The following is an 18,165-nucleotide window of genomic DNA, read 5'->3' as shown; positions in this document are numbered from 1 at the left end:
ATCTTTTACCATACATTGAAGTGTCATTTTGTGGTGCACTGAGTATAACGTGTTTACTTCAATTCTTTAGGTGCTTTCATTGGTGACAGGGAGTTTTACTGCCCGAATGTCCAGGAAATAGCTGAGTCTGTGATAGATGGTCTCACATGTGTTACCTGGCAGATAAAGGGAATTACCTCATTTATTATTCGCTGATTCACCGACAGGAATGCATTGGAATACTTTATAGGATAGTGCCCCCAAGACTTAACAGTCTATTCTCGTTATCGCCCGCAAAGCAAGTAATATATACACCATCCTTGCACCGAATTTAAACAGCGGGATTTCTATACACTGAAATAGACGTATGAAGAAGAAATAGTACCATCCTCTCTATGTTGAGGAGGTTGGATGGCCCATTGAACTTCACAAACCTAGCTGATAGACCTGATTTATGCCACAAGACATACAGGAACACTACGTACACGTAACCAAACATGAAACCTCGGTCGCAAGAGATCCGTCACGTACACTGAAGCAACCGACAAGCCGTAGACACCCCGTTGTTGTTCGGTTTCATAGACTATTTTCTTTGTGAAATTAGACTCGGAGACGAGTTGTCATGATTCGTATGGTGTGTGGATGTATTCACTTATAGGTTGAATTGAATTGACATTCGAATTGTATCATCAATTGTATCATGGTGCTTTAACGTAATCGATTAACATGTAGATTCTCGTCCAGAGATAAAAAAAAAAATCTATATACAAAAAGTCAGATGTTTTATACGTATTTAGTGACCCAAAACAAGACATCAGTATATTTTTAAGTATGCAGTATTATCGTAATGAAGAAGAAAGTTGCAAATTTATAACAGTTGGAATTATGTGCAAGATCAAGTGGAAAAGGGCGTGTGGCCACTGATGTATTTGTGTATTTAACCACTAACGTTCATAGTACGGTACTTGGACTCACTGCTTTGATTGTTTTTTCACCTCATAGGATTAAAAAATGGTGCGGTGATGTACAAAAGGCTGACGGACACATTATTGTTACCAGAAGCCATATAATGAACCTGAAGGTTATACCCATTGGTCTGCATAAATTGAAAATGCTTTGGCCTTCATATTTTCAAGTTCGATAATGTACGTGTTATAGTAAAGCTGGGAAATTATCATTCTTCTATATTCTTATGTCAGTCAAATGGGGAAAAAATTAAATGCCTAGTGATGAAAGAACCACCTGTTTGTCATTGTGTCACATGCAAGCGACCCGGGACTCAACACAGATACATCTGTTTTATACCTATCGTGATTATCTTTGACTTAAACCCCCCCCCCCCCCCGCCCCATTCGCTTAAATGCAGAGTACTACTTGTTGCTGATTGGTTCGACGTTGCCTTTGCGTTTTCTTTTGACTGTGCGGTTCGAACAAAACCTATAAAGTTAGGTGAACTTACTTTAAGGACGCTTATATGGTTTTATAAAATCTTTTTTAAACAGTGGTCCGATGGCATGATGGAAATCATTGTTGGTTAAACAAAAGATAATAGCGCAGCCAACTGTGAAGTAGATAGATCAAGATCTTCCCTTTCTTGTTCCCGCCCCTTAGGTTCCTTGCCTTTTATTCAGTGCTTCTTCGACCGCACTCATCTTATTTATCCTAGTACAACCCACAGCCCGTCCCTAGTATTCATCCCTCATACCATTTCCATACCCATCGCCTTTGATCACATGCTTACCATACCCTCACACACGTCGCCATGTAGCCTTCTCGTATTTTAACCTCTCCCAGCCATTTTTTGACCCATCCTCGTACCCTGCCTCACACTTTTCATGTTTTACAGCTTGATTTCTCATACATCCCCTCTACACGCCTTATTCCACTCGACCTCACTGCTCTCGACCTTCACCCGTCCATAACCTTTTGCTCTTGACACTACCACTCCCTTGACTCCTCCCTCACTCGGCCCACCTTCACATTCTCTACCCCGGATAGACGAACGCAAAGTATTCACGCTTCCGCCCAGCCCCAGCTGTCTGCACTTCTGTATTATCATAAACGCTTCATCTGTGTATACGTAGACATTTTAAGCCTTCATAAGTAAATAAAGTACGTGCGCTTGAATTAATAATCAGAACACACGGGTATGTCTATGTTTGCGAGGTTGACGCGTCCGTTAAACTGCCCAGATTTAAAAAGAACGGGCGGTCGAAAGACTGGGGGCTTGTGCCGGACTTATGTTTATCTGGCTAGTATAGAAAATTACAGTGTTGCCTGCGGTAAGAAGAAAGAAAAACTTTTAGTGTTTAGCTTCCTTTCAGTATCTTTTTTTCCTGTGAAATCCTGTCGTGTGAGCAACACATGGAACCAGAGATTTCAACTTATATATGTTAAAACGTAATGTATTTATATGGAGGGAAGGTTGACCTCATTTATATTGAGGGAGGATTGTCCCTCCCAAACCCATCTTGTTCCCTTCATATTTGCGCTTTCTGTTATCGAAAAACGTCAGAGATAAAGACAGAACTGAGTAGCAGGCTATATTCACATTCTTCATGAAACCATAGCGTTCTATAAACGGTGAGAGTTTTCTACCTCCCCTTGTAGTTGTTACCTAGAGTACATGAGCATGCATAGAGCCAAATGTAGGTATGAGCAGTTCTGTGGAAGGGCAGTGGTTGCAATCTTGGCGGACGTTTAATTGCCGTAGGATTTTATGGGCGGTGATTTAAATGTGAAAAAAAGAATCACATTTTTTGCACCTGAATATAAAGATTTGAAACCTGTATGATGCATACTGCAAAACATGTATAATGTACTGTAGCTTGTGTAACTCGGATATCGGATGAAACTTTAGATATATATAGTGTGTAAATATTTCTTGGTTATCTAAATTGATGAAGCACTATACAGCAACTTTTCGTACGGTATATTGTGCTACTGAACCTGTACGATATATGATGATAATGATTGTAAGCCATTTTTCACAACTTTAAGGGTTTGAATATGTAAATTAGATCATTTCCCTACTCGAACCACACATTTACTGATGATACTGATCGAGCCTTTATTATTTTCGTTTTCATTTACATAATTATCGAAAACTTTACGCTGATTGATGCAAAGAGCTTTACGCCATTTTCCCTCCCCAACTACTGGGTTAATTAAAACCCTGTAAAGACATGAAATGTTTGTTTGTGTCACTACTAATCACGTTTTCTCATTGCTGGTAATTGCATAGTTGGACTGTAATGGTAGGTGGTTGTGTGAGCGTTGTACTGAGGGAGGACAGTGTATTGCTTACCTTACATTACCTTACCTTATTCTACCGTACCTTCCCTTACCTTACTTCACCTTGCCTGGCAGTGACCCCGATGAGCACCCCCATGAAGGCCTTTGGCCCTCCTGTTACCCGTCCTCTCCACCTCATTACCCATGCATACTTGTCGCCATCCCCGTCACACTCTTCGACACCCATCAACCCCCTCCACACCTACGTAGAGCTCCCTTCGCATCATCACCACCACATCCCTCCTCCACTCCCACCACCTCTCTCCTCCACTCCCACCACCTCTCTCCTCCACACCCACCACATGACCACCTTTCATTCACACCCATCATACTCCTACCCCCTACACACACAAAAAAAAAAAATCTTAACCTTGCGCTAGTCACTCCATCACCTTGAAAACCAGTGCCTCACTAGATCCGTCAAGTCTGCGTAGACTTCCACACCTGTGCCTTCTCAGTCTACCCACACCCTATCAGTCTCCTCACCCCAGTCCCTTCACCGCTTTGCCTCACCCTGCTTCCCCCACACTCCTCATGGCACTTGAGGTTTTGGTAATAGCCAGTCACATAGGTTGGGGAGGGGGAAAACATTGAAAGACCAATGTAATTAATCCATGAGACACACACATGGACCGCATACCTCATTTAAAAGCTTGTTTCTTCTTTTCAGAAATGCCTGCTGTCCTATATACAAAGTAGGTGCATAATATATGGGATGTGTCAAAGTATACTACTTGCATACCTAAATTTCAGATGCAAACCATGCATTTGGAAAAGCATATTACAGTCCATATAAAGGTTTTGCATGCTCTTCAGCTCTGTTTAATCACTAGTTTCATAACTATATATATATAAAAGAGGAAACTATCTGAAGCATGCCTTTATTTAGTTCTCAGGACAATAAAGAGATATTAGTTTGATATATATTTTTTTTTTCTCCGTAGCATGACCTCTAGCTAAATACACCAGTATCTGCAGACGCTGATACCCAAAAGTCACATGAACGTGGATTATATCTATCTCTTGTTAACTGTAAAATATTGAAAGTGAGATTGTAAAAGTCAAGAACTTGGCAAAATTTGATAATTTTGGATCAATTTTTTTTTTTCTAAAGAGCTTTTACAGAGTGCAGTGAAGGCATTACATTCTATGATTTGAAGTTTTGAGATTCAGGATTGCGTCATCCAGTACATTTCAAAACTAATAATAGTATATGTACCACAAAAAAATTATTCCATTTTTTTTTTACGGTTGACTGTTGATACTAGAAACACTTCACTTGAAATACTGATTATCTTCGTAGACTTGACAGCCTGTAGCTGTGGTGGATGACCATGTTGTAAAAGGACACTTTAGTTGTTAAATGCGCAACCCGACTAACAACTTGATATGATCACAACATTGTACATCTTTTTTTTTTGTTTTTGTTTTTGTCTCTTCTCATAAAATAGTGTGTGTCAGTTGCTTGATGTGTATTGATGTCATGGCACCTTTCATCACTCCGGCATGAACACACATCTGTGCATGGGAACTGCTGCTGTGATAGCATGTGCAACAACAACAAAAAATTCACAATTTTTTGATCTACAGCGAACGGTGTCCGATACAACGCAGGCAGTGTGTGGACCCGTAGGTAGTAGAGGGGAAGGTATGTATATGATCTTGAGCTCTTAAGCCAAAGAGCAGATAAAACAAACAAACGAGGATAATATAGACTTGGTTGAGCAGCATTTTGTTTATTTGTGTGTGTGTGTGTGTGTGTGTGTGTGTGTGTGTGTGTGTGTGGTAACTCCTAACTCTGCCACACGGTTTAGCTGTGTGTTACGTAGAACTTACGTCAAATGGGCATTTCTCCCCTTTGGCGTTCTTGTTTCTGTGGGTAATCTCTCTGTTTTTTGTTTTGTTGTATGTGTGAAAAATTTCTTCCAAGGTCAAAACGGCACAGCAGCCAAGTGGTTGACTATCTGCAAGATTTTTGACTGCTGTGTCTGCCGTCAGCTCAACCCAGATCATGTATGGTAACTAGGATCAACACACGTGACCCAAGAGCTTGATAAGAGGCGTCATCATCCCCCTTACATGCCACAGAAGGCTCATCTAGAGCCACGCGGAGTCACAGAATCCATTGTCTGTAAGCACTGCTGATTATAATATTATAGATGCTGTTAAAGTGTGTCTTTCCCATGGCTCGCAGTTGACTCCCTCCCTCGTCTCTCTGAGAGAGAGAGAGAGAGAGAGAGAGAGTACAGTAGTTTTCCCATCGGCTATATAGATACTTTTCCGACCTAGACAAATATCAGTTGTTCCTGGCTCACGGTCACACATGAATATACTCTGCAGACCCCATGAGGCTTTTGACCGCACAGCGTGAAGGTTCAGGTGGGCAGGCAACAAGCATCTCCATGACTTGTGAGGTGGTCGAGGAATTTCCAGGCTCAAAGATACATTTTTTTTTTCCTTCCATACTGTCACCACCGCCAGAATGATGATCACCCGTTCCTAGCAGTTCAGCTTCCGGAGAAGACCAGAACGGTGTAGGTGTAGTAGGCACCATTTTCTGTTGCTTTTGTGCTCTCAGGTTTCACAGACTTTTATATATATATATATATATATATATATATATATATATATATATATATATATATATATAAGTATTTGTCACAGTGATCAGCAATAAACTTTTTTATCAAGTCATGACTTCATATCCTTTTTAAGGAGACTAGCTTAAAAGCTTTAAAAGTGACTCTCATCCCCCCATTTTGTTAAGAAGGAAGCGAAGCGAAGCAGTTCAATGAACCGCTTACCAGTAGTGTTGACATTGCACCTCATTCATTTTTTTTTTTTTTTTGGAGGGGGGGGGGGGGGGGGCAGGGCAATGTGGTTCGGTTCAGTTGTTTGACGACTAGCATGAGTTTTGTGAGGCACGGAAGACCAAGCATAATGTTAATTTGACACAAGCTGACTTTGCGAAGCCTCTGAGATAGCCTTTTAAGAACGCACTGGACAAGTTCCTGCAAGATGTACCAGACCTTCCAGGCTGTGGGGATCATGTAGCCCTCAGGGTTGGGGCTTCCAATGGCTTTGGTCGACCAGCGAGCCAATCCAACAGCCTAGGCCCATCCCATCAAGGCAGTTGGGGTGAAGATTCCCAGAAGACTTCATCAGGTACTCCACCAAGTATTCGTAGCTCACAAATTACGTGAAATGGGAATAACAAATAGTGAAAAGTTGGCTTATCACCCTCCAAAATTTGTAAATACTTTTCCTTGTCTCTTCTTTTTTTCCTTTTCATTAACCTCTCTGTATTTCAGTTAATGCCCGACCTTGATTTGGACTTTTCGATGACTGGGGCCTCCAACGGAAACAAGAAAAAAAAAGACCAGGCAGTTCCCAAAGGAAATGTACTGGCACCTTAACTGTTTCTCATTCTCATATCTGACATTGACGCAAGACAGGAGCCAAAAGTTTCGTATCATTCTTTGATGATTAGAATAAGTATAATGATCACAACAGAGAGAAAGTACAGTCACTCATCAAGTTATGACGTACCCTGTGATGGAGAGAACTTTAAGAACGTGTATTTCGTCGAAGGTAAGTGAAGATATGAAAAATAGTTTAGAATAGCGGACGGAAATGAATACGAAATCCATCTCGGAAAAGCCATTTATACTGACTGTAAGAGTGATGATATCTGCGTTCAGAGAACACGACAGGGCAACAAACATTTGCCTTTCTCAAAAATATAATAGACTGTGTTCACGGACCCTCAATACAAGAGAGGAAAAAACGGTGTTAACGCTCTCCACGGCTTTATTGTCCTCACGAACAGATTAAGGTACGCTAACCTTACCTTTCAGGCTAGGCGACATTGCAGTTGGAAAGTGCTCGATCTTTTACGCCCCCCCCCCCCTATCTCTCTCTCTCTCTCTCTCTCTCTCTCTCTCTCTCTCTCTCTCTCTCTCTCTCTCTCTCTCTCTCTCTCTCTCTTGCTCGCTCGCTCGACGTTATTAAGGATTTAAACTTAAAAAAACGATTGAAAACACTGGAGATTATGCTTCGCATGACATACTGGAGACATCCATTATCCTGATTTAAGCTAGGGAGATTCCGTCAAGGTAGGAGTTTCCCCAATAACCACTCTTTAGATAGCACCTTAATGGCTCGACCAGCAGTAAAGACCAGCCCACACTGAAATCGAAAGCTCGCAGCGAATACAATAGGAGAAAACAGTGCAAACACCGGGAGCCATTTTTTATCAATAGTCAACAAACATATTAAGAAACACATGGGACTGTTGTTCATTGGACAGTGTTTAGAGAGGCGGAACAAGTAACTACAGCGTGTACTAGATCAGCCAGGATGGGGTTACATAGGCCGACGGGCCGAGTTCCAGTACTGCTTGATTAAGCAGGGGCGCAAACAAGACAGCTTGGTCCCGGGCCAAGCTGGGAGAGGTAGAAGAACCGCCGGTACCATCACAACGTGTTAGTAAGGTAAGCTTGCAGTTAAGCGTTTGTTAATAGGCACAGGGCTTATATTTCGTGTCTTCGCTATACTCTTTTAAGTATTGCGTAGTAAACCAATTTAGCTGAGCGATGCAGATTGCGCAGTTGGAGGTTACAGGAACACGTTTCAAGATCCAGCAGGGACATGAAGTGAACTGAATTGTAAAGTTAGATTTAAGAGACACCTTGGGAGCCACTGGGAGAATTGGCATGTGTGTATATATAAATACCTACATCTGCCACCTTTATCTGGTGTTCACCGAAGTCCGCATGCAAATGGTAACACCGCGAACCTTGGCTGTATCATCAAACAATGGATGGGGAGAAGTGCGTTCTCGTCAAGAACCTCGCGCCGGAGTAGTTCATCATTTCCCCAGCTCCTGCGTGGAGTACAGCCTCGAAGCTGCAGGAGCTCCGTAGAAGAGATCCTGTGGTTATATAATGATACGTAACAAGCCACCATGAAAATATGTTTTATAGCATGGGGAAACCCTTGCCGTTCTATAATAGTAATGATAATAATAATGATAATAATAATTATTATTATTATTATTATTATTATTATTATTATTGTTATTATGTAAAGTATTCTGGTTCTGTCACATTATGTATGACAGCTAGAGACTGGAGGTGTGCAAATGAGGCGATTGTTCGTCTGTTCCTGACGTTACCTGTTGAAAATAGGAAACCATAATTATTATTATTATTATCATTATTATTATTATTATTTTTTTTTTTTTTATTATACTTTGTCGCTGTCTCCCGCGTTTGCGAGGTAGCGCAAGGAAACAGACGAAAGAAATGGCCCCAACCCCCCCCCCCCCCCCCATACACATGTATATACATACGTCCACACACGCAAATATACATACCTACACAGCTTTCCATGGTTTACCCCAGACGCTTCACATGCCTTGATTCAATCCACTGACAGCACGTCAACCCCGGTATACCACATCGCTCCAATTCACTCTATTCCTTGCCCTCCTTTCACCCTCCTGCATGTTCAGGCCCCGATCACACAAAATCTTTTTCACTCCATCTTTCCACCTCCAATTTGGTCTCCCTCTTCTCCTCGTTCCCTCCACCTCCGACACATATATCCTCTTGGTCAATCTTTCCTCACTCATTCTCTCCATGTGCCCAAACCACTTCAAAACACCCTCTTCTGCTCTCTCAACCACGCTCTTTTTATTTCCACACATCTCTCTTACCCTTACGTTACTCACTCGATCAAACCACCTCACACCACACATTGTCCTCAAACATCTCATTTCCAGCACATCCATCCTCCTGCGCACAACTCTATCCATAGCCCACGCCTCGCAACCACCGAAAATCCTGACTCATGGACTGGATACTCACATATGAAGATAGTCATTGGTTCATTTGATGAACATCACTGAGCGAGCTCAACCAGAATGGCTGGAGCCATTCTCTGTTTTGATTCTACGAGTTGTCCAAATCTTGTCCCAAGATATACTCTGAGTCGACCGTCTTCTGAGTCGACTTGATCGATCATTAGGAAACTTGGCTTACCAAGTCAGGTGGTTGACAGCCATGAGAACTGCAGCCATTTTGACTTTTTTTCTTTCAAATCTTCGACTTTAACCAACAAAATCTCATGGTCATGTGACTGTGAGTGACCGGTGTAACTGATGGGACAAGAGCTCTGGCGGCCATCTTGTTCGGAGCCATCCAACTGATCGATACGATAAGCACCTTCGAACGCTGCCAGTGAAAAGTTGCCCGGGGAAACAGCATATCGACCGTCGACGCCTCAGAACTCAAAATTTCTCAGGCGTCGCATTTAGACAGGAAAGATGGCTCGTTATAAGTCTTATTATCTGGCGCGGCATTGATGTGAAAACGGCAGAAGGCGATTTCGTTGGGTGGCTATCTTAGATTTTTCGAAAGCTGAAAATTCCGCACGAATGCAACTCCCACAGGAGGGTCTGCTGGGGCCTGGTTGCGAATAGGAGGCTATGGTATCGGTGCATTGCACATGACAGCTGGAGAAATAATGTGTGAGTGATTTCGGCCATTTCTTCTGCTCTTGGCGCTTCCTCGCTTATGCGGGAAACGATGAGCATGTTTGAAAATTTATTATTATTATTGTTATTATTATATGCTTGCCCTTCCCTTCTTAAGCGATGTATGGTAGAGAGCAGGCGAAACTGGACCTACGCGGAAAAAATTCCTATTTTGTTTTAGCTACTTTCTGTGTTCTCAATTTTAGAAAAAATGATACAGGATGGTAGAATTTTCAGCCCCTTGTTCCTTTTTAAGTCCCTTTTCCGACGTCGGAAGTGAATTATTATTATTATTATTTTATTATTATTATTATTTTGCTTTGTCGCTGTCTCCCGCGTTTTCGAGGTAGCGCAAGGAAACAGACGAAAGAAATGGCCCAACCCACCCCCATACACAATGTATATACATACACGTCCACACACGCAAATATACATACCTATACATCTCAATGTACACATATATATACACACATAGACACATACATATATACCCATGCACACAATTCACACTTTCTGCCTTTATTCATTCCCATCGCCACACATGGAATACCATCCCCCTCCCCCCTCATGTGTGCCAGGTAGCACTAGGAAAAGACAACAAAGGCCCCATTCGGCCACACTCAGTCTCTAGCTGTCATGCAATAATGCCCGAAATCACAGCTCCCTTTCCACATCCAGGCCCCACACAACTTTCCATGGTTTACCCCAGACGCTTCACATGCCCTGATTCAATCCACTGACAGCACGTCAACCCCGGTATACCACATCGATCCAATTTACTCTATTCCTTGCCCTCCTTTCACCCTCCTGCATGTTCAGGCCCCGATCACACAAAATCTTTTTCACTCCATCTTTCCACCTCCAATTAGGTCTCCCACTTCTCCTCGTTCCCTCCAACTCCGACACATATATCCTCTTGGTCAATCTTTCCTCACTCATTCTCTCCATGTGCCCAAACCATTTCAAAACACCCTCTTCTGCTCTCTCAACCACGCTCTTTTTACTTCCACACATCTCTCTTACCCTTACATTACTTACTCGATCAAACTACCTCACACCACACATTGTCCTCAAACATCTCATTTCCAGCACATCCACCCTCCTGCTCACAACTCTATCCATAGCCCACGCCTCGCAACCATACAACATTGTTGGAACCACTATTCCTTCAAACATACCCATTTTTGCTTTCCGAGATAATGTTCTCGACTTCCACACATTCTTCAAGGCTCCCAGGATTTTCGCCCCCTCCCCCACCCTATGATTCACTTCCGCTTCCATGGTTCCATCCGCTGCCAGATCCACTCCTAGATATCTAAAACACTTTACTTCCTCCAGTTTTTCTCCATTCAAACGTACCTCCCAATTGACTTGACCCTCAACCCTACTGTACCTAATAACCTTGCTCTTATTCACATTTACTCTTAACTTTCTTCTTTCACACACTTTACCAAACTCAGTCACCAGCTTCTGCAGTTTCTCACATGAATCAGCCACCAGCGCTGTATCATCAGCGAACACAAGTGACTCACTGAATTATTATTATTATTATTATTATTATTATTATTATTATTATTATTATTATTATGGTTATTATTATTATTATTGTTATTACTATTAACAGGTTTGAAAGAATTTGACGTAAAATTTTTAAATGCAGCCATTGATGTGTTACTGAATACGAATTTTACAGTTATTCATAGTTTAAATGGTTTGAGAGTATAATGCTACGAATAGTAGTACCTCATTTGATTTTTTTCTCAGTATATGAAGTAAACTTTTAAAGGTTTGTCAGTGGATATTGGCGTGTGTGTTTTACACGCCAAGAGTCTATAAAAAGATCGAATATTACGTTCAGTATATTTTTGCCGGATCCTAGCGTAGCCTAAACTTTAACGATGTGGAAGAAAACCTCGATCGCGTTTTTTACGGAACAGTAAAAGTACAGTAAAGGGCTTTCTGTATTGTACTCTTATTTTTTTTTAACCCAGTCTGCCAATGCGTAACTGATATGAATGCGGCTGAACAAATAATTCGCGTCTTGTCGTTGGTCATTGAGATCATTGGTGTGGAAGAGCTGCTGCATCCGGGTGATTTTGATGAATTTCATCACCAGATTACCAAATCGTAAAGTTATTATGTTACCTCAAGTGGGCCACTGCCAGAAATTATGGGGAATCAGGGTATCTTGCAGGTTCTAGCAATACACGAGATTATAGCCCTCGACTATGGCTTTTGAGATGAAAGAAAAATTCGTAAAGAAATTTTTTTTAAGTCGAGTTGTACGCTTTTAAGTCGGTTTCGTTTTATTTCTCAGTGTGAATGAACACCATTAACCAGAGACAAGCTTCGGTTTTTATGTGTTCATAGCAAAGTGTGATTAACTGATTTGATTTTTGAGGCTTTTGGCGACTTGTATTTTTTGACGAATTTTTATTTTGAGGCGTACCGTTAACTACGCTGGCTTATGTATGTATATATATATATATATATATATATATATATATATATATATATATATATATATATATATATAAACACACACACACACACACACACACACACACACACACACTAGTCTAATCCAGGTACCCAGGTTATCGACTAGCTACATCTGGAAGGATTAACATCTGGGTTGACCGCGAGTCAGCGTCCTCGACTGGGTTTCGAACCAATGTGTGGGCTCGACCTGGGGTCACGATCAGCATCACTGGCGTTATACTGTTGTTGTAAAGAATGATCCTGTTATGAAATCCATATGTTGGCTTAATGCCTCGTTATGGCACGTAGGCTGACCTTGTACTTCGTTAAGTGAAGCACAGGCAGACCTTATACTTGTTGATGTGCTGACCTACGTGTACAAAGGCGAACTCCTCTTTTTGGTTTCCGCAAGATGGAACAAGTTCAGAATTATTTCTCTTATTTTTTTTGTACATGAAACTTTGGATTATCTTTCTCGAGTTTTTATTTGGAGGGACTGATTGTGGGAGTTGAAGAATTTGATTAGCGTTTGTTTTTATCTTTATTGTTTTTCTTTGGAGGGACGGATTGTGGGAGTTGAAGACTTTGATCAGCGTTTGTTGGAAGGTACAAAGGAGTGTGATGATTAAGGTTAGGAGGCTGAGAGGTACAATTGAGGTCTTACTACCTCTTCTGTTATTTTTAGATGAAAATTGGTAGCATAACCCCATGAGCAACCATAACTTAACATAATCCCATGTACAGCCATAACTTAACAGCTTATGGGTGCGTTCAGAGATGGTGTGAGATGAGGGAGTCAGGCTTATGTTGGGGAGGTTGGCGTTAAGTGGGATGGCTGAGTTGCACTCAGCAGCGCGTGTGCTTCCTAGGGTGTGGTAGTTGGCTGTTGGGAGGGGAGGGAAGAAGAGGGGGTTAAGTGGGGAAATGTTAAAGGTTAAGATTGCTTTACTTTACGGTAAAGTAAGATCATATCTCGCTGGTTTTGAATTTCGGCTTGCGGGGAATTCATACAATCCCGCCTGCGACCAAGCCGACTTTGTTGTCTGGTGCCTTTTGATATGATATGCGTGTGGAAGTTATTGGGTTTGATGTGGGGCGTGCTTACAGGCGCCACTTGCCGACGAGTTTGTGTCCCATGCGCAGACGGGGGCTGGTGCTGCAGCCGCTGCTGTTGCTGCTGCTGCTGTTTGGCGTCCTGGGATATTGTATTGATTTGGCGCCGCTTGGCTGCCAGAGGCTCGCCCCTCGCTGGCGCCAGAGAAAACCGTGTATGATGCCTCTTTGTTCTCAATATTCTTATAGAAACTCAAGTTGTCGCATAACTTGATGACTTCACTAAGAATTTTATATATATATATATATATATATATATATATATATATATATATATATATATATATATATATAGATAGATAGATAGATAGATGTGTATATGGAAATAGATTATTTATTTTGCCTTTGGATAACATATTTTTCGTGTTTTGAAACGAATTAAGATATAAAATTGACAAGGAAGAGTGTTTGGATTACTGACCAGGAGAATGGATCCTCGTAAGCTATTATATCTAGTATCTCAAAATACGCAAAGGAATCAGTTTTGTCACTTTTAGTCAATCATTCACATTGCTGTGTAGCAGTCTGACTTGTAATGCTGGTCAGATTAAGAGAAATTAATGTTCTGAATGATAGAATATATTTGTTTCCACATATCCCTTGCTGGTCCCACCAACCACCCTGCTTTCCTTCACCAACCTTGCTAATGTGCCTTTCATGCACACTTGTAGAAATTTTTTTCTATACTTAGACAGAGAAAGCCTTTCACAAATGATATTTTGCAGTTTATTGCATTATTTTCCTCGTTGAATGCTACGTGCTAGCCCTGCCTTTCGGGAAAATCTTCCTTAGGTTAGTTAGGTACGTTTGGCTAGTTCCTGAGCCCTGATCAGTGAAAGGTGACCCCGTCTTTGCGTTGCTGTTCGAGGTGTTTTTTTTTTTCATGAAGTTAATGTGGGTCCGTAAAGCGCGCCCGCAATTTACTTTCCTTAAACAAGTAAGTGCAGGCTAGATTAGGTTAGAAGGTGAAAATACCATGATCGTGCTCTCTGTTCTTACACCGACTTTTTGCCATGTAACACGCTCGGAGCAGTGTCCAATGCCTTTTCATTTTGGCCCAGTGGGTATGCTGTAGGCATTATATTGATTTTGAATTTTATTATCTTGGCAATATTATTTCGTCCAAGTTTATTTTCAATACTAATGTGTTCTCGTTTCGATTTAAACATTGTTTGATCTGTTATTTTGCTCTACCACCTGAAAAAGCTGAAATAGCCCTTTGGATTCGTATTTAAGTGACGCATGTACATCAGCCACCGTGCATTATTCGTTTGTTGAACCAAATGGAATACAGTATTAGTTTCATTTGTGGTGCTTTGTCCTGATTGCACACCAACTGAAAGAATCACTCGTCAGTGAACTCATTACCATATATATATATATATTATATATATATATATATATATATATATATATATATATATATATATATATATATATATATATATCTTTTTCTTTCTTTCATACTATTCGCCATTTCCCGCATTAGCGAGGTAGCGTTGAGAACAGAGGACTGGGCCTTTGAGGGAATATCCTCACCTGGCCCCCTTCTCTGTTCCCTCTTTTGGAAAATTAAAAAAAAAGCGAGAGGGGAGGATTTCCAGCCCCCCGCTCCCTCCCCTTTTAGTCGCCTTCTATATATATATATATATATATATATATATATATATATATATATATATATATATATATATATATATATATATTACCAGACTCGGCTTGCTTGAGGTTACACCTCAAAGGAGTCCATCATTTTCCTGCTACTGGAAGTAGCGCAGTCTTAAAGCTGCATGAGATCTTGGGGTAGGGGTCCTGGGGCAGTCATGAACAAACAAATGTATTTCTTAGCGAGCGTATCTTGTTTTCTAATCTGACCCGTATTGATTCAGGTTGTTATATTTGAGCCAGGTTGTTTAATGTTGACCGTGAGTTAAGGCGTTTGTCTTTGTGATCGATCCACTCACCTTTAACATTAGTTGAGGAGCTGGTGATTATTCCTGGTGGTTGCGTGTGGGAACTGACACGTCAATTAGTGAGCTGTAGCTCGGCCTTTATTTGAAAGCCCTGTTCTTTGGGTCGTAGGTCTTTGCAGCCAGCCGTAGGTGTCATTTAAGGTGATATGTATTTGTCAAGAGTAGGGTGATTCACTCTACGATTGTATTTTGGCCTTGTCTTTGTTGTGAGTTGTATTTGATTTTAAAAGGGGAATTTAAGTGATCAGTCAGTGAGTGAGGCAAATAGACTACTGGCAGTAGTATGGAGATAGTGAAAATAAGTGAGGGAGCAAAGCTGGTGGTGGTGTGGGAAGATTGAAAGTGAGAGAGTTAGGCTACTGGTGGTGTGGGGAGAGTGAAAGGGAGTGAGGGAGCTAGGCTACCGCCGCTCCCGTGGCCCGATATTGATTAGCCACACCTGCGTCGCCCGGCTACCTCACTGTAGCCTACACATTTGTCACATGTCTGGGTGCCTGGCACCACCAACATGTATGTACCTCCATTCTATCGCCATTATCCTTGCTATATATAGCTAGTCATCCTCATGCTCATCTCCTGGTGCCGTTAACTGTGGTGTAGCTTGTCATCCTTAATCGTCACCTAAAGCTTTAGCCGACTGCTCTTTGCATTTTTCATTTTGATTGTAAATTATGTAGAAAATCATCATACTTAATCTTATCACACGAATATAACTTCCAAAATGATGTTTCCCTGGTAACAGTTGACTTCCTATCACCGTTTTAAGAAATTCATGTTGCAAGAATATTTCATGATACATTGATCAGAATGAACCTTATTTTCCGTTACTTTATAGTAAAGTTAAGGCGTTTGAGGTTATTTTCTTTGATTTTGGTTGGTGTACGTAAGCGAGCTTTGTCAATGTTTCAGAGAATTCATGTACGTACGTATACTCAACAAACTTATACCTCTGTAATTTGAGCACTCACTCTTATCCCCTTTGCCTTTGTACAATGGCACTATGCACGCATTCCGCCAATCCTCAGGCACCTCACCATGAGTCATACATACATTAAATAACCTTACCAACCAGTCAACAATACAGTCACCCCCTTTTTTAATAAATTCCACTGCAATACCATCCAAACCTGCTGCCTTGCCGGCTTTCATCTTCCGCAAAGCTTTTACTACCTCTTCTCTGTTTACCAAATCCTTTTCCCTAACCCTCTCACTTTGCACACCACCTCGACCAAAACACTCTATATCTGCCACTCTATCATCAAACACATTCAACAAACCTTCAAAATACTCACTCCATCTCCTTCTCACATCACCACTACTTGTTATCACCTCCCCATTTGCGCCCTTCACTGAAGTATAATATATATATATATATATATATATATATATATATATATATATATATATATATATATATATATATATATATTATACTTTGTCGCTGTCTCCCGCGTTAGCGAGGTAGCGCAAGGAAACAGACTAAAGAATGGCTCAACCCACCCACACACACATGTATATACATACACGTCCACACACGCACATATGCATACCTATACATTTCAACGTATACATATGTATACGCACACAGACATATACATATATACACATGTACATAATTCATACTGTCTGCCCTCATTCCCGTTGCCACCCCGCCACACATGAAATGACAACCCCGTCCCCCTGCATGTGTGCGAGGTATCGCTAGGAAAAGACAACAAAGGCCCCATTCGTTCACACTCAGTCTCTAGCTGTCATGTATAATGCACCGAAACCACATCTCCCTTTCCACATCTAGGCCCCACAAAACTTTCCATGGTTTACCCCAGACGCTTCACATGCCCTGGAGCAATCCATTGACAGCACGTCGACCCCGGTATGCCACATCATTCCAATTCACTCTCTCCCTTGCATCCCTTTCACCCTCCAGCATGTTCAGGCCCCGATCACTCAAAATCTTTTACACTCCATCTTTCCACCTCCAATTTGGTCCTCTTCTCCTCGTTCCCTCCACCTCTGACACATATATCCTCTTTGTCAATCTTTCCTCGCTCATTCTCTCCATGTGGCCAAACCATTTCAACACACCCTCTTCTGCTGTCTCAACCACACTCTTTTTATTACCACACATATCTCTTACCCTTTCATTACTTACTCGATCAAACCACCTCACACCACATATTGTCCTCAAACATCTCATTTCCAGCACATCCACCCTCCTATGTACAACTCTATCCATAGCTCATGCCTAGCAACCATTTTTTATTTTATACTATTCGCCATTTCCCGTGTTAGCGAGGTAGCGTTGAGAACAGAGACTGAACCTTTGAGGGAATATCCTCACTTGGCCCCCTTCTTTGTTCCTTCTTTTAGAAAATTAAAAACGAGAGGGGAGGATTTCCAGCCCCCCGCTCCCTCCCCTTTTAGTCGCCTTCTACGACACGCAGGGAATACATAGGAAGTGTACTTTCTCCCCATCTCCCATATATATATATGAACCTTTGAGGGAATATATATATATATATATATATATTTATATTTATATTTATTATACTTTGTCGCTGTCTCCCGCGTTTGCGAGGTAGCGCAAGGAAACAGACGAAAGAAATGGCCCAACCCCCCCCATACACATGTATATACATACGTCCACACACGCAAATATACATACCTACACAGCTTTCCATGGTTTACCCCAGACACTTCACATGCCTTGATTCCATCCACTGACAGCACGTCAACCCCGGTATACCACATCGCTCCAATTCACTCTATTCCTTGCCCTCCTTTCAC

The 18,165-nt window shown here is 41.4% G+C and overlaps 1 protein-coding gene across 15 annotated transcripts in view; it reads left to right on the top strand.

Annotated features, from left to right (window-relative positions):
* LOC139748626 (RNA binding protein fox-1 homolog 1-like) overlaps positions 1 to 18,165 on the top strand; it is a 354,628-nt gene that overhangs the window by 246,029 nt on the left and 90,434 nt on the right. The window contains exon 4 of one of the 15 annotated variants that reach the window (XM_071661954.1): positions 3,944 to 3,968. The exons of the other annotated variants lie outside the window; for them this stretch is intronic. Coding sequence (XP_071518055.1) covers positions 3,944 to 3,968 — 25 coding nt within the window. The remainder of the gene's footprint in view (positions 1 to 3,943; positions 3,969 to 18,165) is intronic. 15 annotated transcript variants of the gene reach the window in all.

Source organism: Panulirus ornatus, chromosome 1 (genome assembly GCF_036320965.1).
Source record: "Panulirus ornatus isolate Po-2019 chromosome 1, ASM3632096v1, whole genome shotgun sequence".
Taxonomy (NCBI): Eukaryota; Metazoa; Arthropoda; class Malacostraca; order Decapoda; family Palinuridae; genus Panulirus; species Panulirus ornatus.
The sequence above is the reverse complement of the archived record's forward strand: the minus strand, read 5'-3'. Positions and strand labels throughout refer to the sequence as shown.